This window comes from Myripristis murdjan, chromosome 9 (assembly GCF_902150065.1).
Source record: "Myripristis murdjan chromosome 9, fMyrMur1.1, whole genome shotgun sequence".
Classification (NCBI taxonomy): domain Eukaryota; kingdom Metazoa; phylum Chordata; class Actinopteri; order Holocentriformes; family Holocentridae; genus Myripristis; species Myripristis murdjan.
The window spans coordinates 17,715,384-17,739,238 of NC_043988.1; the positions used below are offsets into that span (position 1 = coordinate 17,715,384).

General features: G+C 41.7%; 2 protein-coding genes across 2 annotated transcripts in view; both read right to left on the reverse strand.

The window, feature by feature from the left end:
- Positions 1 to 5,665: 5,665 nt before the first annotated feature.
- trpv4 (transient receptor potential cation channel, subfamily V, member 4) lies at positions 5,666 to 20,773 on the reverse strand. Its single transcript, XM_030060136.1, has 17 exons — positions 20,746 to 20,773; positions 18,830 to 18,911; positions 17,271 to 17,719; positions 16,039 to 16,214; positions 14,690 to 14,842; positions 13,140 to 13,280; positions 11,306 to 11,604; positions 10,973 to 11,152; positions 10,722 to 10,880; positions 10,124 to 10,216; positions 9,920 to 9,993; positions 9,374 to 9,539; positions 9,208 to 9,274; positions 8,812 to 9,116; positions 7,553 to 7,680; positions 7,346 to 7,467; positions 5,666 to 7,227 (listed from the first exon to the last, which is right to left on the reverse strand). The coding sequence occupies exons 2-17, from the start codon at positions 18,836 to 18,838 to the stop codon at positions 7,127 to 7,129; spliced, it is 2,622 nt and encodes an 873-aa protein (XP_029915996.1). The 5' UTR covers positions 18,839 to 18,911; positions 20,746 to 20,773; the 3' UTR covers positions 5,666 to 7,126.
- A 1,102-nt stretch (positions 20,774 to 21,875) lies between these two features.
- Positions 21,876 to 23,855, reverse strand: part of gltpa (glycolipid transfer protein a) — a 4,045-nt gene continuing 2,065 nt past the window's right edge. Inside the window, exons 3-6 of the mRNA XM_030060149.1 lie at positions 23,238 to 23,296; positions 23,021 to 23,154; positions 22,782 to 22,932; positions 21,876 to 22,691 (exon numbers count right to left, since the gene is read on the reverse strand). Of these exons, the coding sequence (XP_029916009.1) occupies positions 22,509 to 22,691; positions 22,782 to 22,932; positions 23,021 to 23,154; positions 23,238 to 23,296 (527 nt within the window). The 3' untranslated portion in view covers positions 21,876 to 22,508. The remainder of the gene's footprint in view (positions 22,692 to 22,781; positions 22,933 to 23,020; positions 23,155 to 23,237; positions 23,297 to 23,855) is intronic.

Sequence of the window (23,855 nt, forward strand, 5' to 3'; positions counted from 1 at the left end):
TAAGCCCACCCTCCCCCTGTCCAGGGCCAACAGGGTTCAGCAGCGCTTAAACAAACTGAAGGTTAGGACTGGCTGGTGTTGAAGGGGAGGATAGAGGGGTTTGTAGGGGGGTTGCTAAATCACAGCCTCCACAGCGTCTCAGAGGGCCTCAGCACCATACCATGGCGCCTGGGCTCTGAGGCCTGCTTTAAAAGCTGGGCTGTGTTTGATCGAGGGGATTTGTTTTCTGTTGGATTATGCATGGTTGCGCCCTGCCTGGCTGAGGGGCCCTGTGCAATGTGACAGATCTCAAAAAAAAAAAAAAAAAAAAAGGGAGAAAGATACAGGGAGGGATTTTGGGGTCAGAGAAGCCTCGAAGCATCAGTAATCAGGATAATTGCCATGTTCCTGGTGCTGGTTTCAGCCTCCCCTCTTTGGCTCTGTGGCCTCATATTCACATTCACATTCTGAGGCTCTGAAGATATCATCTTCTTTCTCATTAAACAACTTATGGGAGACCCCATTGTGCCTCACTTCAGTAAACAGCACTAAGCGACTTCTCCATTTGTAATTAATCTTTTACCACTTTGTACCAATATTTTGAGTTGTTCTGGCCAAGAAGGGTTATATTACACCATGCAAATATTCCATAAATGAGGACATTCAGATCTATGACACATCTGTGGCTAAAGACTATCGACTGTTAACACATTAGCCCCTCCGTCGTAAAGACTCTTCAAGGGCAACCAGACACTCACACGAGGAAGGTCTAAGGGCAAACTGGAAAGGAATCGACTTATACTGGTTGTAAAGATCCCCAAGTAAATCCCAATAAGTCCACGAGGACCTTCACTAGACCTTTACCCAGTTCAAAGGTCTAGTCCCATATTACGCACCTTAAATAGCTGCTGCGAAGGAGGGAGAAGGAAAAGAGCGTTAAAAAGCAGAGTTACTTCTTTCACTCTTAAAACAAAGGGATAGGAGGGAAGACAGGGTGAGGAAAAATAAAGGCAGCTGCTCTCTCTGTAGAGTCTTGGCGCTGCTTCTCTGACCTACAGATGACAGGGGGGTGCTGTCCCCTCCGCACCGCTTCGCTCAACCTCAGTCATGTCCCCTGGCTGCCCTTGGGCCCCTGGGGCTCTCATCTCAGCTCCCAACATCCCCCCTTAACATCCACTGCATGATGGAGAAGATAAAGTCATAAGGGTATCCCTCTCCATTTGGCTGCTACCTAGCAAGAAAATACTTTAATCAATATTTGAGATGATCCTGAAGAGGCTTGTATCGTTGACCCACCAGCCTTATAGCTGTATTGCACAATATCATTAAAGGATTTGCTGTGTTTTGCCGCAAAGTAAGAGCACACTGCTATCTCTTTGGTGGTACGGTATATAACTGGATGGGTTGCATGTCGAGTACCGTATGATTTGAATTTTCTTTTTTCGCATTATTAAAATACAACACAATGTAAACGTCAGCACACATCAAAAAGTATATATCAGGTTCGGCTTAGGATCTTTTCCCAAAGGCACAGTCCCAGAGCCCCTTTCGCTCTTATGGCATTATATTTCTACAGCGTCACAACTATGTATGTTCGGCTGAAAAAAAGCTTATGGCCTCCAAATGTTCATCTATTTTACATGGTGGGTATATTGCTGTATCCAATCTAAACACTAAAGTCTGGGGATTTTGCTCTTTTTGTTCCTGTTTCCTTTACTGTTTGTGTGGCTCTCAGAATGTTCCTGTGGACAAACAGGGCTGTTTCCCGAATGATCTCAAATGCACCAACGCTGCCAAAGTCTGAGGGTGCCGCAACCTTGAGAAAATAATATATATGGAAATGGGAAATCTATAAAGCATCTCTCTTATTGTTCTCCCTACAGTGTTGTATTTATGTTTGAAAATTATTTTGTCTCCTCAGGATGAAAAAATGTAAAGAATACGTTGCTTTTTTGGAAATGATGATAGTATATGAATCTTAGATTTCGAAATAAGAAGTCTGAATATAAAAAAAAGCTGTAAAATCCTTTAGTCGTGGGGTTTTCAACTTTTGAATGTGCCTACAGCCAAGCATCCCAGTGATTGCTTACTTTCTATCCCTCTCCAGTTCTACAATCTCCCCCTAATCTCCCCACAACCACCATCTCCAATTTGCTGAAACTGCCACTGCCCCCCCTCCCACCCACCCACCCACCCATCCCCCTGCCCAACTACCATAGTAGATATTTTGTCTGTTCCCTGCTTTTTGTCAATCTCAGGACTGAAATTTCTTTATTTTAATGTAGATGGTTGGTTTTAATTTGACCTCTCCTCTCTTATGTAATATTGTTTGACATAAGTAAATAAAGCGGATGACTTCTATGCCTGTTCGACTGTACGTTGCTATACTCACCCACAGGCCACCCTTCTTTCTTTCTCTCCCTCTCTCTCTCTCTTCCTCTTGCTTGCTGTTCTTACATGAAAACACCTTCTTAAACTCTTTTCATAAGACTCTGAACCAGGCCTTACTGTAATGAAGGTAAGCATATTAGTCTTAGGGTTCAGAGGCCCACGAGACTCATTGCACATCATGGCCATATGCTTGCCTTTACAATCCTGTTTTTCACTTGACCTTTTTCACCTTTGTTGCAAAGGGGAAAAAATGTGGCATCACCAATACACCACAAGTTGTGAAGGAGATAGCTTTGCACTATCATTTGAAAACGACCGTTTGTTTGCTCAACATGAAGAATTTTCAATGGAACGAAATCAAAAGATAGGAAAGTTTCGTTCCCTTTGAAAAGGCACAGCGGGAAGAGCACCCTGTGGACTGTGTGAATGATATTTTTCCATGATGAGGATTTGGGGAAACTCCTCATAATGCATCCATGGGAACTTTTAAAGATGGGATTAGATACAGAGAGAATGAGATAAGGCAAGCTTTGGATTAACTCTCTTCACACCCAATTTACCAAGGTGGCCAAGTGGAGGTGTCCTATGAAGCCTGGAGACTTAAGCCATGCTCAAAGAGAAATGAGGAGTCAGATTTCCCAAAATGATGATTTACGCATTTTTAACCCTGGTTTGTTAGATGTAAAAACAGAGCCGCTGAGCCCTCTCTGTCTCTCACTGCTGCTCACTGCCCCACTGCACCTTGTCCCCCAGTGCACAAATATTACACACAGTTGCCAGTGCAATGTAGCCAAGCACTTACAAGCACATTGGGCAGACTTGCTGAATGGCAAGACATTGCCACAGAATAGGACCACGACATGCACCCAATGTAAATGTTTAATGACAGTGGTACCATCAAAAACTCAATATTGAGGCCCTTTCCTCCCTTCTTGCCTCACTCCCAACCTCTCCACCCACCTAAAACATCTGATGAGCCAGCCGCCTCCACCAGAGCGTGTGGAACTGGGAGACTGCACACTGATTTCATACGCACTCGCTCAGACAGAAAAAGGGCTCCGTGGAGCAGAAATGCTTCTCTTATTAGCAAAACTCATTCACCTGCACGCCACATTGAGTCCCTGGCAATTTCACAATAAATCATGAGAGATGCCTCTGGAAGCCGGGCAGCAGGCTGATGCTCTGTCGTGGCCCTGTCCTCGCCTGTCAGTTTAGACACTCTGAATCATTTCAGGTTCAGCTACCTCGTTTCATCTTAGATGAACTGAAAGGTCATCTCACAAGCCTCGTAACCAATATGTCCCTGCCTGTACCCTCCTCTACCAGTGCTCCCAACGGTTGTTCATTTCATTTAGAAATGTCACACCTTGGTGCAATATTTCACTGGTGGTCGTGAAATGAATTTCAAGGAATTATTTCAAGGAAGAAATAATTAGCAGTGACTCTGGAGGATGCATCAGCCTTTGAGAGATGGCAAGTAGAGACAAAACTGCTGTAGCATTTGCCTGTTAGGGTTCTTCTTAATTTCAGTATTTGTTTGAGCAATGGCTCAGTGATGACACAGAAGACAGAATTTTCCAATCCACTTCTGTTGCAATTTTAGTTAGTGAAACCATCAGTGTGTGTAGATATTGTGTGTTAAATCTGAGAGTGCGGTTGAAGTGCAACCAATATGCTGAGCTTTTTCATTTGCAGAGGCATACTGCTGCTGGACCACAGGTAGGCACGATGAGCATTGTACCAAAGCCATCAGACACTCCGGGTTATTGTTGAGTGAATAAAAAATGAGTTGGCCCAAGTCCAACCCAATGTCCACCTGGGACTCATCAGGCTAAACACCTTAAGCTTAACTGGCTGGACAATAGCTGAACAATTTGTGCTGCTAATGTTTAATGTAGTTAGATTATGTAAGACCTTGGGCAAAAAAACTTTCCCATATGTGCGGTTGCCAAATGATAGCCCTTAAAACATGATCCTACTTGGCTGTCATTTGGTTTGTTGAAACACATCCATCAGAAACACACACATGCTGCAAGCAAGAGAGCCGTTTTGTTAACAGCTCACACTTCCTGTGCAAGTGTGCGGTTCCAGAGTTGCTGACAGTGACACTCGCAGGCCCGAGCCCTGCCCTACTTAAGAGGCTGCAGGGAGGAGGGCAGGCCAAGTTGTCAGCAGCGCTAGGTGCTCACTGCTTAGATAAACCTGGAGGATTAGTGGCCCAGTTAAAGTTAGGGCAAAGAGGATTAGCCTCTTCTCTGAGGTGGCGAGAGATTCCCTGTGTCCTTCAGCGCTGCTGGCCTCTGAGAGAGGAGGAGGAGGAGGAGGAGGAGGAGGAGGAGGGAAGATGAGAGTGAGAGGGTGGATGGGTGAGAGGTGAGGGGTGAGGCCCCGGTCATCATGAGTGAGAATCAGAGCTGTAGGATTTTTAAGAGGAAAAATAAAGGTGAGGAGTAATGATGGAAGGTGAAAGGCAGTCAAATGCTGTTAAGTGTTTCATAAATTGATGCCAGCTTGTGGTTTCATTAAGAAAGCAATAGCCCATAATTACCGGCCAGGTGTTACTGTTAGGTCAGTGAGACCTGCAGACAAAAAATATTGCCTGTTTGTATTGCATTTTAAAAACATATGTCATATCACAGTGTTAAAAATGAGCTCTGACAATGCCATATTTGCGACTTACAACCAAAGCAGTGACTGTGCTGTACAGTAACTGCAGGAATAGACTCGACTCAGACCATCTATCTTCCTCTCTCTCATTTGGCTCCTACAGGAGAGCAGCTGAGGAATTTAGACCTCTGCAGCCATCAGCAGGCCAGCAGAGGTATTGCAAATGGTAATTTGTAGATAGAGAGAGAATTTAATTCAAAGTACACTAACAAATGCAAAGCCACATACGGATATTTGTACTGACGTGGTTAAATTAATTTTTATCTTGTGTTTTAGAACACAGCTTGAAAACAGAATACGTTGTTCAAACTAACAGAAAATTTCATTTTAATCAAAAATCTGAAATTTAGGCTTTTGCTCAGCCCACTTTCTTACTATCATTTTACTTTTGCTCTCAAAATCATATCTATAAATATTCATTTAAAATTTTTTATGTTATGTGTTATATGTTGATTATGTCATGGGTGTTGTTGGATTAGCATCAAACTCATGGTAAAACATTATTCATAGGATCTTTAAAAACAGAGGACATACCATCTGCACAAACACCGAAGGAAAGAGTACTACCTTCTTTTTAAAACAAATTCATTGTTTATTGTACTTTGCAACAATATACTCCATACAATGTAAAAATGCATAGACATGACACTTGAAAAAAAAAAAAAGCTATGTAACTGCAGTGAACAATTACCTATGACCTTCAATAGCGTTAAATAGATGAAAATGAATTGTATGGCCTATCCGCTCTTCATCCAACTATGTCATCCAGTCCAATAACACACATACATCCATACGTACAGTAGATGCGCATAAACAAGAAGCTGTATAGGGCAAGGAGCCAAATGCAATGAAAACACTGCAGCAAATAGGGGGAAGTACATAATAGCAAGGCCTGAGAGTTGATTATGCAAATACCCCAGCTGCAAAGGAACAATAACACTGGAAATTCAAAGACAAACCATAACATGGATGGCTATTGTCTCGCATTTGCATATTTGCTTGACAACTATAACCTGCTCATCATGCCCATCTTGTTCATAACAATGTCCTTGTATTCATATAATAATGCACACATCAGAAATTGGCATAGTGCATTGTTTCAGTTCAAATGAAAGCCGTGCTGCCTGCACTGGCAGCTAAGCCCGTTCCCAGGACTTTCATAGCCATGAAACAATTTCAAGACTTAAATATGGAAAATGAAGAAAAAAGTACATTGCCTAAAATAAATGTGTCCTGTTCCTTCAGACTGAATTCCCATAGTCTAAATTATGAATTCCCATAGTTACATTATGGGAATTATTCAAATCAGCAGAATATTCAAATCAGCATGTACAGTACAATAGACTCAAAACTTAATGAACACAAATATAGGGACCTCTGAAATAATAAAAATGAAACCAAAAAGCGAGCAAATATAAGCTGAACTATGACTCAACCTATAAATATATAAAAATATTCATGGCAATGCTTTCTTGAAGAAATGCTTCCCCATTGTGATTACATCTGCAGTTGCCATTTTTTAACCTAAGCTTTTGTTTACACTGCTAATGCAATGATAATTATGCTTATGTTAGAGCACCCTTGATTGTGCTTTCTGTAATTCTATATTAAGACTGGCAATGCTTTTGCTGAGATATTTTGACCCTCTTAAATCCCTGAGTGATTAGCTGCTGATATCTGAAATGCAGAGGTATAATGCTTTCATATTAAGATCCCTCTACACTCCATGACTGACTCTTAAAAACAAATTAACAGTTGAGTTAAAGCTCAATTTGTCATTAACCTTTCTTTTATTCTTCATTCTCTGTTTTCCCTCTAAATATTTTAATATCTGCTTACAATCTTAGACTGCAGGATTTTTCAGTAAGTCACAGATCCAGTGTGTTCTCTCTTTGTGCTCTCAATCTTTACGCTATTATACTGTTTTCCTACAATATTTACTTTACTTCTTCTGGACAAAAAGCAAATGAGCTCTGTGCAAACTGGCACGCTTGATGGCCAAATTGTCCCCAGTAGTGCGACCTCGCTTGGCTCTGGTGGCTCTCTGCTGTCTCCTCCAAGAAGGGCAGCGCTAGGCCTCTGCATACAGTCAGTGCCTGGGTGTCAGAGGCTCCATCTCTACCACCAGATCACGAGGCCGTGGTCCTCTACTCAGCTCCACCACACGTGGGACGACTGTGGACCAACGATCTGGAATGGGGGTGAAAAGAATAATTCCTTAAACGGTTTCTGTCGTCTCCAAATGTGTGTGTATCTGTGGGCCACATGAACATATGCTTGACAGCAGTGAAGACTGTGAGACTCTCACCCCTCCTCAGGCCTCTGACAGTCTGTTGCACCCCGTTGACTTGGCACGTCTCATTCTTGCCAGGATCCTCGTTGATTATCCCCAGGTTCTGATTCCAGTGGCACCAGTTGACCTCATCCACCCTGAAATAACACAACACCAGGGGATTGATAGTTGTCCTTGCATACCATTGTTGCTACTGACTGTGATGATGACAGCGCAACGTACCTGAAGCACCAGCGTCGGTCGGGTGTGCCATCCCAGTTCTTCCCCACAGTCACCATCTCCCCGACTCGAAAAGACTTGCGAAGGCAGACTGGGAAGGAGCGCTCAATGTCCAGGATGGTCGTTGCCCACTTTAATTAAATGACAATCAGACATGACAAACAAGTTTAAAGGACCATAACGGCTGTATTATTTAACAGTCATGATCATATCACAAATACTGCATGTGTAAAGAATATACATTTGTAGCTTCTAAAGCAAGGCTGTCTTACCCCAGTTCACTCCCATTCATCTTCAAACAATGTGAAAAAACTGCTCATTGAAAACTGAAAGTTGTAATGCATATGTAATTCCATCTTCTGAATACTTGGGAGGGTAATTTCACTAAAATTACTGAAATTTGCACACTTGAAAATAACTATCTCGCAAGCATTTAAATTCAGCTGAACTGCTCTCTGCAGCTTTGTTGTGAGCGGTTGTGATGGACAGCCAGAGGTCAGAGGTCAGAGATTGACTGAAAGTTGCACCAGGAAAAAAGGAAACATGTTTACATGTAAACTAAAAACAGGGGGAGCACTTGTCATTTAGCCCAGCATATCCCTAAACCAAGCAGCTTAATCTGCCAGAGCACATGGAAGTTAACACGGGGACCCAAAAATGTCTTTGACCCTGGAAAGCGGAACACATTTGCTATTCACTTTGAGTGATTAAAACAGTAATTTTAGCGAGTGCACCTGCTGACTAGGTATACACAAGATGGAATAAGAGGTGGAAAAAAACATTTGCATTTACTCATGTTACTGTAATTAAGTAGCTTTTTGTATACTTGTACTTTTTTGAGTATTTTTTAAAGTCAGTAATTTTACTGACTGTAAAAGTACAAATGATCAGTGACTGATTGTGGAACCTTTCACAATGAACGGGTGGGAGGATTCTGCTTCTACTTTGTAAGTGCAATTTTGATCATTTTCAACTTTCTAAGAAGAGGTGCACTATGAAAAATTGAAGAAGGTTGATGAATTCAAGGACCATTAAGACTCAACTGGCAAAAATGTGGAATAAATGTAGGAAAAAATGGAGGAATAATACCAGTAAGTCGGCCTGACAATGAGAGCCATGTATTTAGAGTACCGGATAATATTTTGTGCTGTGCTCTCTGTGTATAGGGTTGAGTAGTGAGGACTGAGCTGCATAAGTGAGTGCACACATAGCCTCTCAAAATTCGATGGGATATGTTAAAAAAAAAGGTACCCCATACTCACCTGAAGCTTCCATATCTTCTTGCTCTCCTTCGACACCTGTCCCACCGTCTCCCCCATCAGCGCGATCAACATGTTGAGCAGCAGCACAAATGTGAGGATGATGTAGGTGACCAGCAGGATGAGGAAAACTGCAGGGTACTGGGCACTGTGGATCATGTCCAGCTCTCCCATCCCAATGGTCAGCTTGAACAGGTCCAGTAGGAAGGCACTAAAGGTGTCAGGCTCCCTGCACTGGGGGTATGTGGGGCAGCCGCCTTCACACACTGTACCAGGTTCTGGACACACTGTCAGCAGGGACACCAGCGCTGGGAGATGAAAACACAGGATGATGGGTTATGCATGTATAGCTAAATCATGCTGAAATACATCTGGAAAGTACGGCGACCACAGCCCTACCTGATGCGTATCCAATCATGAAGAGCACATACACCAGCAGAAATCTGAAAAGGTCTTTGAAAAGAATCTGGAAACGAAAAAAAAAAAAAAAATAGTGGTGATATAGTGGTAACGCTGGTAAATGTATGGCAATGTCATTGTCTATTTCTTTGCTCTGTTTTCTAACCTTCTGTATCATGATGCTGTAGGTGCCAGTGAGCTTCAGGCCCCTGGTGAAGTAAAGTGTATTCATCCACCCCAGGACAAGAGCAAACACCATCACAGACACATAGGCCTCGATGCCAGACAGGTAGAGAGCAGCTGTGACTATTATGAGCACAGAGTAGATGAAGCTAGAAAAGAGAGAAAGCTGCTTAGTTAAGAAAATAGCTTTAATGCCTGTCGATGATACTGAGGGAATTGCAGGAGAGCAGGAGGGTGTGATATTGCCATTTGGCACTTTGGCGTGGCATTTTAACACCACGTAGGCATCACAGACACAGCACTAATGATTTAAATAAACATGGTTCAGAGAGGTGCTCCACATCCCCTGCTCTTTGTTTGGATCATGGGTTTAATTAAAGATGTAAACTATAAAACATGCCAGGGAGGAGGTTGTGGAATTAATTAGACGACTCAATTAAGAGGAAGCAAAATTTGCCTCGGGTACATGTCAGCGAGAGCAGCAGCAGAGGTGAGGAGGGGTGTGCGAGAATTGGAGATGGAGACTTACTAGAGCAGTTGAAAGGAACCATCAATAAATAAAGAGTTCACCCCGGGGCACTTCTTCAGGAAAAGGTCCTTAATCTACAAAGAGCAGGAGCAACATTTCCATAATGGCAACACTGTCACACTTATTCTGATGCAAGAGATTGGGAGACGGCAGTGAACAACCACTGATCAAACCATAATGAGACTGCACAGCCTATTCACTCACATTGGTGAGGAAGAAGAAAATCCCCGATGCCAAGGTGACAATCTCTCCCGCCATACGCAGGTAGTCTGTGGATGTGGTGTAGGTGTATGGGGGCTGGAAAGAAGACAATTAAAAGTTAAAACTTTAGTGGCGACATGCCATTTCATTGTATTGTATTCCATTTTGTCATGGTATGGTCCATTCAGTTTAACAGCTTAGCAACTTATATAGTGCAATATATAATCACTCACATGCAAAATACAAATTTGCTGCACTGGTATGAGATACTACATCATTTCATATGCATATGAAGGTATCAATTGTTTTGCACATGCAGTGTATAAATACCCAAGAATGTTCACATTACCTGTTATTCAAATGAAAGAGGAAGGGTTATGGAGAAGTAAATATTTATTTTGCTTCAATTTATGCATAAAATATAGACTTAGCAAAGACGCTTTATAATTTATTCTAATAAAGGAATACCATTTCCCTGCATGCCCCATCAGCTTCCATCAACCTCCTGCTGATACTGTATTAACACTATACATGCTGCAGTACAGTACACAGTGTCTTCATGTGGAGTCTTGCATTACATTTTCAGTGGTGGTGTGCCCACCTTTACCTGTACTGGGTGGTTGTAGGCCACTAGTGTAAAGATGATCATGGTGATGAGGTAGGACACCACGCTGATGTAAAAGGTGACAGCGGCGAACTTCTGCCATTTAGCCCTCAGCAGCTCATTGATGGGCTCCACAGCCAGCATCTCATGGCGATTCTGACAACAGAAACAGAAAGATTACATGGTAAAAAGGTGTAAAAACAGAAATTGTCATTGTTGCACACACTAACTTGCTCTCTGTGATTCACCTCATTGCGACTGTTGTAGACCAGGATTTCCAGCACCGACACTTCCTCTCCGCAGGTGTCCAGGGAGGACAGATCATAGAGGGAGGAGTACACTGGACCATAAGCCCAGTCCTTAAACTTACGAGACAGGTGACGGGCTTCCTCATCCTTGATCTCACGTCTGATAATGTGCTGAAAAACCTGGAGGTATATGGGAAATATATTGGCCTTTCACCTGGACACAGTAATATGGCATGAAGAAACCTGACGATGCACACCTCTGTTCCTGTATTGATGTAAGTTTCTATGATTGTCATTGTGCTTGACACAGTGATGTATCATCTTCATCCCTACCCCAATCTTGCCCAGCTTGGCAGCCATCATGAGAGGTGACATGCCATCATTGTTGAACACTGTCTCCAGACTGTAGTCTGGGTAGAGCTTGGCACTCTTGATCAGCAGCAAGTCGTACATCTTTGTGAGGAAGCGGGTGTTGTCCCGGGTGTTGTCTGCGATGTGCACTAAGGCGTGCAGCACCGTGTTTCCACGGGAATCCTGACGCCGCAGGTCAGCCTTCTTGTGTGGATTCTCAGTCAGGTAGTGCACCATATCAGGCTGGTTAGTGCATGCAGCCAGGGAGAGAGGCAGCTCACCTGGACACGCAGATAGGAAGCACTCAATTTATACCAAATTCACAGTAGATTCAAAGAAATGTGTTTCAGATTAAAATTAAATCAACAAGAGGGTTAATTAGGAACTATAGCAGGCTTCAATATGTTTCTGCAAAGCATACTAAACATGGATCAAAGATTTGACTTAAATCCCTGCTATGAAAAGAGCACAATTAGCAGTTGTTTTAGGGAGGGGCGCAATGGGGCCAGAGTGCCAAAAGCAGCTGCTGAAAATGAGCCGTTGCCATGGGTGACAGATTACTTTGTCACCTCACATAGAAACGCTTCTCTTCATGGATTTGCACGGGTGCATGCAGAGTGTTAGCGTGAGTCTAAATCCCATTAGCCATCAGCCCTGCCAGGTTCCTGTTCACCTCACTGCAAAGCTCCGCAGCAAATTACTCACACTGTGCCCGGACACGCTGGGATTTGGGAATGACAACCGTGCTAAGTGCAAATGGAAATCATCTCGTCTGTGATAAGTGTGGAATATAACGCATGAATGTAATCAAATAATAACAATTCTCAAAATTGGGTTTGGTGAGAAAAAAGTAGAGCCAATAACATTCTATACCTACGCTTTTTGTCTCTACTTTTCTATTTATTCATTTATTTATTTATTTATTCGGAGAGCATTAATTCAAATCCAGTGTATCGGCTGTAATTACCACCAGAAGGTTAAAAGGTCATACAGCTATTACACAAAACGAATAAACAATTTAAATATAATAACTGAAAAATGGAAAGTGTTGATGGAGGTGAGGGTTAGCTTAACTGTCCCGCCAGCAGAGGGCAGTGTGGAGTTAGAGTCAAAGGCTGTCAGACAGTGAGGTCAGTGAACGTAAAGCTCTGTCCGATCCAAGGGGGGAGGATGTTTGCTTTTCTTAAACTGGAGACCAGAACACAGACACCTTTCACTAAAACTTCCAGATGCACCTCTCGGACATGTGACATCATGTTTTTCTCTTCTTGTGTTTTTGGAGCAACGCCGATTGTGGTTTGCCATGTGTTACTTCAAAAAAAAAAAAAAAAAAAAAAAAAAACTTCTGGGTGTGAGGTGGAGTTCACCATTGGACCTTTGCAGTATCCTGACTACATTCGGGGTGGGGACTCATGTCACTTCATTTCACCATGGCAACAGAACTTCCTTTGCCAGGAAAATACAGCATACATTAACTATTTCATCTTAGCAGCTGCTGTAAAACACTTTCATGCCCCAAAACTTTCTAATGACACTCTTACACCATAAAAGATGTAGGGTAACCACATAGAAGTAAGAATGAAGCTCTGAGCCGACAGGGACACCAGAAAAGCAACCAAAGCAGAGAGAGAAACCACAATCACATTACATCATTACAAAGTTGCGAGGCGGAGAAGAGTTTTCCAGAGCTCTACCTCTGTCGGCAGTGTTTTATCACCTACAGTTAGGGCACAAGGTTTGCTAAAAATAGTCAAGCACAGGCACAATGAACTTTATTGTTGGCAAACTAGATTTATGTGCCTCCGGAAGCCATTACCAAAGTAGAAGTAGCCCCCCTCATCTTTGGGCTGGAAGAAGCGTCCCCTTGCCTGGGCATGAACATCAGCCCCCTTCTCCACCAGCAGCTCCACGTACTGCTTACAGCGTCGCTCTATAGCAATGTGGAGCGCCGTCTGGCCTGCCAGCACAACAACACACACACAGTCAGTACATAAATACACAAAAGTGGTCCGTCAGTTCTTCACAATCAAAGAGATCTATGCTACCTTCCATTCTGTATCGGGTGCTTCCTTCCATTAAAATAAATATCAGTTGAGAAGAAATCTATAATTTGGGTTTGTCAAGAGGAAGAGGATTACGGGTTTACACAGTGTTTACAGGCATACTGTAATCAAAAAGAGCACAGGCACACTAGAAAGAAAAACATTTTTCATTGTTATCCTTTTGATACAATTTTTAAAAAAGTGTGTTTACTTTTCTGAATAAAAACAACAAAAATCATTGGTGAGTCTGGCCATTACTCTGCAGGATTTTGTCTTCGTGGAAACTGATGTCTGATTAAATGATTGAGGGTTGAAGTCTTATTGAAACTGTAACTCAAAGCCATGAAGGTTACAATTAGGTGCAGTTTGTGTTTCTGGGCCAAAGTACACCAAACAATGGCCAAAACATATTGTTGTTAGATAAAAAGCACTTCCAGAGTGACTACAATGCAGTTTTGAAAAATACTAAGAGTGGGGATGAATGAGTGGCAGGTAAATGGCCAATTCAGGCAAAAACGGAGGACAGACCAACACTGTGTTTGGAGTTACAAGGTTTTTGTGTGACAATGGGGAGAAGGTGTTATCTCACAATTATTAGCTGTAGGACAAAAGTCAAACAAAGGAGGCCTGGATCTTCTCATTCATGGAGCTGTAAATAGTCAGGGCACACATACATCCATCTACCCTGTTAGCTCCATGTTAACTAAAGGGGCCAGAGTCTGGCAAGCACATAGTTGCCACTGGTGTCTCAATAAACACAGCACGTCGGCTTCAACTGTGCAAAAAAATATTCTTCTTCTTAACAAGTCATTTAGTCTCATGTTCAATGCTAAAATCATGGTTTTCTTAAAATGACTGAAAAAAAATCTGCCAGTTGGAGTTGGATGAGATGGATAATCAGACTTGATTCTGATGCAGTTTCATTTTTTCTGGGAACAAACATGTTGAAACAAGGCAGAATTAGGCAGATCAGCCGTTTGGTGTTAAGAAAATCATGCTTCATTCAAAAAAAATTCTGGAGATAAATTAACATTGGAAACAAGTGGGATTATTTGATCCCACTTGCAGATTTTTTCATTTTTTTTTAAGAAAAACTTTTTTTTTTTTTTTTAAGATTGTAACACTGAATGTGAACCTAAATGAGTTGTTAAGATGAAGGTGTTTTTTTGTTTGTTTGTTTCTTTGTTTGTTTTGCCCTGAACACAGTGTGAGAAATACCACCAGTTTGACTTTACTATCTTGTAGAAAATTGTACAAAATGTTGAAAAAAAAAAACCCTACTTTTTTTCTAACTTCCAGATGAGCTTTATGTATCTGTCCGTACCTCTGTAGTAGACATCTCTGAAGGGGGTATTGATGAACTCTCTGAGGTTTCCTGTCTGCTCTGCTATGTTGACCAGCAGTGGGATGGTGTCGTTCTGACCGCTGTAAAGGTTCAACAGGGCTTTAGGCAGACATGTCTTACCCGTGGATGGCTCTGGTAGAAAAATGAAATAAAAATGACGAGTGTGTCTTGGATTTAGGGAAAGGGTTTGTGTGAAGCATCACATGGAATGGTATGTGGAAATGGGTTTGTATTGACCTTTGAGGAATGAGTGAATAAAGAGTAGAGGGAATTTGTTGCAAGCAAATAATTACTTAGGGTTCATGGAGACAAACATAAAAGAGCATAGTGTAGTATTTAAACTCTTTTACAATTCTCTGTTTAGTCTGAATTGTGAAATAGCCACTCTGATGGCTTGAGTCTTGGTCACCAACAGTGGAGCCACACCCTGGAGTGTGGTGTTACTACTGACCACCACGAACTGGCCTGGACGTGATTGACTGCTTTCACCTACACCTCTAGACTTCATCTGTAATTCCCTGAAGAAGCACCTGAAGAAATACACTGGTTTCAATAATAAAGGGTGCTCCTTTAAGTTTTGCGAGTGTTGCTGGAATCCTTTTGTTCCGGCTTGCCCTCCATTTTGCAAGGAGGTGAAGTGGTATCAGCTCATCTGCTCAACAACAAACTGTAAATCCAAGCTTCACTATTTACATCCTCACAGTTTTGTTAAACAGTCAGTCAGTCCCTGTCCAAGTGCTCTCTCTTGAAGAAACAACAGTTTGCTGTGATTTCTCTCTGCTCCCTGTTATAAACCCCGCAACATTTCTTAGACATCCACACACAGACAGGAAACAGACCCTGGGCCCGCCTCTGACAGGACAAAAGCTATGACCTCACCGCAGCTTCCCCCCCTCACATCCCCTGAGCCAACAAGAGCAGAGGGAGGAGTGGGGGGATACTTAAAGGTCAAAGGTAAAACAGTCAGTAGATACAGCAGTTTCTATTTTTGAGGAAACAGCAGGGTCTGGATTTATTAAGCAGGAGTTCTACAAAAAAAAAAAAAAAAAAAAAAATGAAGAATTGCATGAAAAATTGTGAGAAATGTATGAGATTTTTACAGGCAATTTACAGGCATAAGGGTATTTGTGTATCATAAGCTGTGATTTTCATTTACTTCTTCAAAGTGCCCCTCCTTTCCTTCATGATAAGCCAAAAGCATATCCTTTTGTTCCCTATGCTTCCCTTGTAGTTCTTATCTTTTCAGTGTTTGGCTGTGAGCAATGACTGCCAAAAATACATTACAGATATGTGGCATAAATGACCAATTTCTATATTTACAGTCTCACCTCTGAACTCCTCATCTGTCAGCCTCTTCTGGTGACTTTGTAAGTACTCCAGCAGGCCCTCGAGAGCCTCTGGGTCTGCACGTGACACACAGTCGAAGAGGACAGAGCGGTTGAACACTTTCAGCACCTTTGGCGGGTCGGAGCCTGGATCTTCATCGCAGGATGTCTCCGCCTTACTAATCAGACACAGAAACATGATATATCACACATTTGCTATATAATGCAAACAAATGTGATCTATGAATACCTATTACAGTTAAGTATAGGCCTGGGCGATATATCAGTATTATAGTGATAACTTGAGTCATTGTAAAGGTCAACCTCAATTGATTTTCAAGTATAAATAAAGGCTGAATGAATGAATGAATACCACACCGTCACATGAGACTAGATATCATGCGGGATTTGGGATCATCATATCGTGACATGGCATAACTGTTGTCTTTTCTTGGTTTTAAAGGCTGCATTACAGTAAAGGGATGCGATTTTTTAACACATTTCACTGTTCAAGATGTTCTATGATCTAATGATTGTTTATCAAAAATCCAGCGTTGAAATATCTCATGAAAGTGCCAATAGTCCTTCCTACAACATGGTCAAGTGTTCAGCCAAAGATATTGTGATGTTTTATTTTGTCTGTATTGCCCAGCCCTACTTCAATAACATCCAGAGAAGACCACATTAACTAAGAACTGGATCCCACTACAGAGTCGAGTGGGTGTGCTGCAGACAAACCACCTAAAAGAGAAGTGATGACCCACACCCTTGGCCTGAGTGCAGAAATAAATAGAGTTCTCTGTATGAGGGACACAGGTAGAGCCGCCAGGAACAGGCAGCAGCCTAAATATTACCTCAACGGCTATGGAGGAGTCAACAACACGCTCTCTGTTATATCAATGAATGGACTGAATGAGCGACTGCTTGGCCTAAGGTATGTATGTGTGTATATGTGTGTGTGTGTGTGTGTGTGTGTGCATACTTCCACATGGGACACGGCACACCTCTGTCTACACAGCAGCAGTTACAGGAGGCTTTTGTTTTTATGAGCAGGTTTTTCCAAGGCAACCTTTTTGTCCCTGACTGAATTCCAACCCATGTTCCCTACTGTTAAGCAGGCCTCTTCACCAAGAAGCTTTAGGGAGCCCATGGCTACTAAATCCTGGACACACACACATCAATTGATACCACACTGACTGGCTGTGCTGTTCATACACAGTGAGGCTGCCTCTCACCCTCTCGGGAGCTTTTTCCTGCGTCGTTTCTGGTTGTTATTGTGCCTGTAGGTACCGTAGTCAAAGAGTGAGTCCATGGGTGCTTTCTTGGGCCCTGGCGCCACGGGAGACTCATAAATGGTCGACTCCAGCAGGTCCATGGGGTTGGAGATGCCCTTCTTGAACGCGCCCTGGAACTTCATCCGCAGGTTCTGCCTGGCGTCCCCGGGCTGGCCGGGCTGGACCAGCCCCTGGGTTGGATCAGGACCTGATGGGTCCTGTGCTGACGGGGAGCCGTCCTCGCTCTCAAACAGGTCGGAGAACTCCGACAGAGAGAACACGCCGTCATTCTCAAGCTGAGCGGCGCCACCATCTCCTGAGTCGACAGCTCTGCTAGAAACTGAGGGAAGCGTGTCTGCCTTGGTCAAAGCCACCTGGCATCTTCTCAGAAGAGTGGCAGCAGAACGACCCTGGAAAACACCACAACAAAAAATACTGAACAGGCGTGTAATGATTCATTTACTGCATCGCTGCACTGAATATAAATTCAGCTGACTCCAATGAATCAATCTGCTAAAAGGCATAAAGAGCATAAATGGCTCTGACTTAAGCCTGAATCAATACGAAATGCTTTGAACTGTTTGTTTCATAATGCTTAAGAATAATATTAATTAGAAGAAGAATATTAATAATAATAATCATGATGATGATAATGATAACAATACTACTACTACTACTACTACTACAACTACTACTACTACTACTACTATTACTACTACTACTACTACTACTACTACTACTAATAATAATAATAATAATGCTGTAGTGATCTAACACAATACTATAAATTCCAACTTTTTGTACTAAAGCTTTTTATAGGATAATTGATATTGGATATAATGTATATAATAGATATAGAATTTGGGATAAAAGTACTGATTTGTTTTCTCAAATCAGTTTACAAACATGAATCAAACTGAATCATTCCTCAAAAAATGATTGTTCTTAAATCAAATCATCAACATCAATCAAACTGAATCAATATTACGCCAAAGCTTCACACTCTCAATATTGAATGAACCTCAAGTCCTTTGGGTAACTGGTGAAGTCTTGGCAAACTAAGCAAAAAAGAGCAACATGATCAAGTTTGATCAAACATCACTAATAGTTTTGAAAATAATGACTGATTTGACTTATTATGTACTCCATAACTCTGAAACAGTCAACAACATGAGCTGTCCTGAGGATCTCCATCAGCATTTCAGCATCTCTGATCTCAAGTGGATTGCATGCAGGAAAAATTACTTTAAGGGGACTAAAAAAACTGAAAAAATTGGCAATTTTTTTTTTGTAAAGTATAGGTGTTATGTGTATGATTTTAAAAATTTAAATGCAGAAATTAATACGCAGCAGTAACTGCAGGTTCACAGATGATCAACAAACTTAAACTATTCCACCAAAGTGAAACATTGCTTTAAGACTGAAGTGATATAAATAGTCCATCTAATTTCCCTCTGGGGTTTGAAGCAGTTTTTTTTTTTTTTTTTTAAATAGAAGCCTGACAGTTAACCCCTCTGTACCTCATTCATCCCTTATATCACACTGACGTGCCAAATTCCTCTTCAGGGGAAACTGGAAATGATGCTGAAGCATGTGGGCGTCCTATGGGAAGAAAAAGCAGTTACTATGACACAGAAACTTTCTCTCTCGCACACACACATACACACACATACAGACAAAAAAGTGTGGGTCCTGAACAAGAAAAAAAAAAAAAAAAACTCTGTCCTTTGGGGGGGCGTTGGGAGCTCTGGAAACTTAAGCAAAGGACTGATGCCAAAACCAATAAGACTGCTGTGGGTCTTCCCACTCATCAGACAGGACGCCTTGTCTTCTGTAGCAGGGCAGACTCAAAAGCAAAACCACTGCCCTCCATGCACAGTAGAGCTTAAAACTAACTGATACCCAGTATAACATCTCCTACTTCTCTCATTTCCCCTTTTCTTTGTACCCTTCCCTACACACTGAGGCTTGGCAATATATCAGTATTATATCGATATTGCAATTCAAGACTAGATATCATCTGAGATTTTAGATATCATAATATTGTGATATAGTAGCGTTAAGTCTTTCCCTGATTTTAAAGTCTGCATTACAGTAAGGGGATGCAGTTTTCTGAACTTAATAGGCTGTTTTAGCTGTGTTGCTTGGTCATCATATCCAAATGACTAATGATTTTTAATCAAAAATCTTGTATGTAAACCAGGAGTCATCTCTACAATATCATCTCAGGAATGTTGTGATATTTGCTTTTGTCCACACACCCACTGGTGCAACAGGATGTCAAGCAGAGGGAAATCCAGTGAAACAACTAACTGTACAGCATGCAGCGCTGAATGTATTTGAAGAAGCATAGCCGTTTGGGATGTTGTGTTTCCTGGAAGTTACTCATGAAACTGGCATTGCAGTCAAGCCAGACTGGGCTGTAAAGGAGCAACACAAACAGTGGAGGTGGGGTCCAGCTAAGGGGGAGAACATGACTCACAACCATCTTTCACACATGGGATTATCATACCTTTACACTCCACTGGACAATTGATAGAAAAGGGGCACTGGGACAAAGAGAGGCTTCCTTTGATAAACTATTATAAGAGACCAAGAACAAATGAGTGAGTCATTTAGTGGGGCGTGTGTATGGGGGGGGGGGCACAGGGGACCCGCATTTAATCACTGCGCATAAACACATTAGAGTGACAGAACAGGATAATAGACCATGAAGAATCTAAAAAAACACATCCTTACTGAGTTCACTAATCATCCAGTCATTATGTCAGAGAGTAAACTGGTGAATGTTACTGAGTGTGACTGAAGCTCACATCCTCTCAGAGACAAGCTGTGGGACTTCCCCTTGTTGTCAAGCTGGATGTGATGTTATCCAGACCGGCCCGGGACAGGCGGGAACACAAGGCTGATGGAGAGCCAGAAATAAGACCTAATGGTTTACAGCTAAATTACAGATTCAGCCTCTTTCAAACAGGAATCACCACTGGAATCACCACTGGAATTTATAGTTGGATTATGAAACGACTGTACATTTTGTCCAAGCGTTGGCTGAACATCCACAGGCTTAGTGATAGAGATCCATCCCATTTAGCAAAACGTACAGCACTATTAACTAAATGTAATAGTATTAAATGGCGCTAAGGTATTAAATGATACAGGATAAAGTCTGAAAAATGCATCAAGTGTGTCTGCAACACCGGTGAAGGTATGATCTGTTATAGACACTGCAATAAAGAGGGGAAAGTGGGGAATTAATAAGTTATTTGGTTGTATTATTTTTGCATGCCCTTCATAAATGCCTGAGTGAGTCACTATCTTATTAACCGGTCTTCATTTCTAATTACCTCTGACACCAAAGTCAGCCAAAATCATTTCTTATGGCACAGATGGGTGAGGAGGCAGCTGGAGGAAAACATGGGCTGGCGCTGTCTCTTACCTTGACGTAATCAGCGGGTCTTCTCTCTCCAAATCTTCAACTTCAACTTCAAATGAAAAAATTAGGAACTGGGTGATGAAGATATTAATAATGATGATGCCGTTTCTCGAGAGGAAACTTTGTCCTGTTGTCAAGTTGCTCCGCTGGATCTTCAGGTATAAAAAGCCTTCATCCAGATGACTTCAGCCGCTCTCACCAAAACTTCTCTTCTGCCTCATTGCCTAGTCAGACAACGGGCGCTTTTACCAAAAAAAAAAAAAAACTGGGTGGGACTGGGACTTCTCCAGACTCCAGTATATGCACACACCTCTTCATTCACATCCAGGCAGGACGTAATTTGGCCGGCCGCATTATTCTGTGACAGCGCGGTAATCAAACGCATGAGTAGCCTCTGTCAGATACAATTGTAATTTGGCCACAATAAAGTCCCTCGAGTATCAAATTTCATTTAATTGACCTATCAACCAAAAGTTGAAAAATGGCTCCCCCTAGTGGATATGTTGGCGCACGTGTCTGTCTCTACGTGTCAGTGTTCACTAAAAAAAAAAAATGGACAGAGGTGGAAAGTAAGCTTTTGCTCAGGTGCTGCTGCTGAATATCAATTTTTGAGGCACTTTGTGAGACTGTACTCATACAGCTTATACAGCACTATATTTCAACAGTCATTTAATGTGTATACTTACTAGTTATGTTTCAGAATAAGCTTTTACATGCAAAATATGATACACTCATAACGTATGGTGCATTTTATGGTGGCATATTAGACATAAAACGTTAAAATAGCTCATAAAATAAACACTTGGTAAAAAAAAAAAAAAGGATCAATAATTCAATATTGCTTGTATTGTTCATGCTAAAAAAAAATGCTATACCTTCACTGAGGAAAGATTTTAAATGCAGGACTTTTACTTTTGCTGTAGTATTTTTCCAGTAAAAGCCTTAAGATGGGAAATGAGAAAAACAAGGGAGGAAAGAAAGAAAACAGAGCCTTATGAAATAAAATACTATATTATACTTACTATACTTACTATACTTAAAATACTAATACGTGAGCACGTTTTTAGTTAGTTACAGCATGTAGTGTTGCATCTTTTAAAACAGGTAAACAAGTAAACTGTTATTCATTTTTTAATGAAAATTCTGGTTTACACAAGTTGAAAATAAAAGCTCAGTTATTTTGAACTGTACACACTAACACTGCAACATAACTCCATCCACAAGAGACAATCAGAGAAAGCAATGGCCATCAGTGTAACCACTATCTGGAGTATCGCAGTTAACATCTACTAGCATCTGAAATGCTCTGTCTACAAAAAAAAAACCTTATTGACGGCTAAGTAACAGTGCAACACTTTGGATGTCCTTCATATGACAGTCAGATTTTAAGGAAATACACATTCAGTGTTGAGTAAGCACCTGAGAGGAAAGTGGACTGAAAATCACTTGCTGGTGATGTGTCATTGCTTTGGAAATAAAATAAAATAAAAAGAATTTAAAAAATCAATAACAAAGACATATAGTAATAAAATCTGCAGCTGCTTTAGGAAACCTGCCCCAGAATCAAGTGATAGAGTGAGGGAAAAGCAAGCAAAGGCACACAGATGAGTAACAGCACACATAATGTGTAAAAACAGTGGGTCATGAACACACCCCTCCGCAATGAACTGACATGTGACCTGATGGCGACCACGTCAGAGTCTGACTGCATGTGCATGACCTTGTAAACGAAGAGCGTCAGCGGAGCAACAAGGAGCCTCCCGTCGTCACACGGTGTAGTCGAGATCAGCGTTCGCCTTGTTGTACATCTCGTAAACAGCATCAACAGTAGCTGAGAAGTTGATTAGGAATTTTCGGACTTTCTCCAAGCATTCCTCTTCCTTGACTTCCCGACCCTTAGAGAGGGCCTTCAGGAAATCTGACCTGTAAGGAGCAGCGAAAAGAGCTGCCTAAAAGGACAAATTAAAAAAAAGTACATTAAAGACAACGTCATATATCTCTTTGACAAAGACACGATGCCTGAGGGACTCTGACCTCACCTTGAAGAGCTTTTGTACCAGCCAGCCATGATACCTCCTCAGGGCTATTTCATAGGCTTTGGTGGCATTGACCCGGATGAGGTTCGGGTTATTTTCATCCTTCTCCCCATCCACCAGACTCTGAAGTAACACTTGGATAAATCGTAGACCCCTGGTAAATGAATATGAATAAATTGCTGCCCTCACTGCGCAAATGAAGACACACACCATAACAGTCGGCAAGCTCAAAGTTCTCTGACCTTTTTAGCCACATGAGTGCCAAGGTGGCTCCGACTTTGGGCCACTCTGCTCCATACATCTCCTTCTCCGCCTCCAGAATCTGCTGGAGCGTCTTGAACCGAGCTGGGTTGCTGTCATAAACGGCCCGGATTTTCTGGCAGTAAGAACAAAACATTTTAATGTATTCACAAGGACTTACAGAGTACTTCAGTCACATGAAAAGGTAGCTGTACTTACTGTTATGTTCCCAGATATGTCAGCCTTGATCGGAGCAAACACTGTAGAGCCGAGGCAGTCTGAAGAGAAACATTTAAACACAATGTTAAGCTGTGAGGTGAATAGCCCACATACCTAAACTAACAGCACAAAACTATTCATGTGAGAGTGTCAGGATTCTTTAGAGCTGTGTAAAGCTCTTTCTCATGCCGACCTCAAAACCTCTGTTAATGAGCCTGGAAGCCAGGAATCTAACTATACCAGTAGCGAGGAAAGCGGAGAAGCTTTTTAATGCATGGTTGGTTTAATTATTTATTTTTTATAATATCAGAAAAAAACACATTGGGATCACTTGGCTAACTTAACAGTCTACAAACCCACTAAATAATTAAACTGGCCAGTGACCCTGACAGATTTTTGTGAAAGCATCCATGCAACACATTAAATTTTCAGCACCTTGAACGCAACAAAATGCAAACCAAACCAAATAACCAAGTACAATATTGATAAATGAGCTATTACATCCAAAAAAAATGTGTCTTCTACCATGTTACTATGAACATTTATATGTGTGCTATACTCTAATTTGGGGTTGCATCCCACTGTAACACTAGAAGGTGAAGCAAATCCACCTGGATT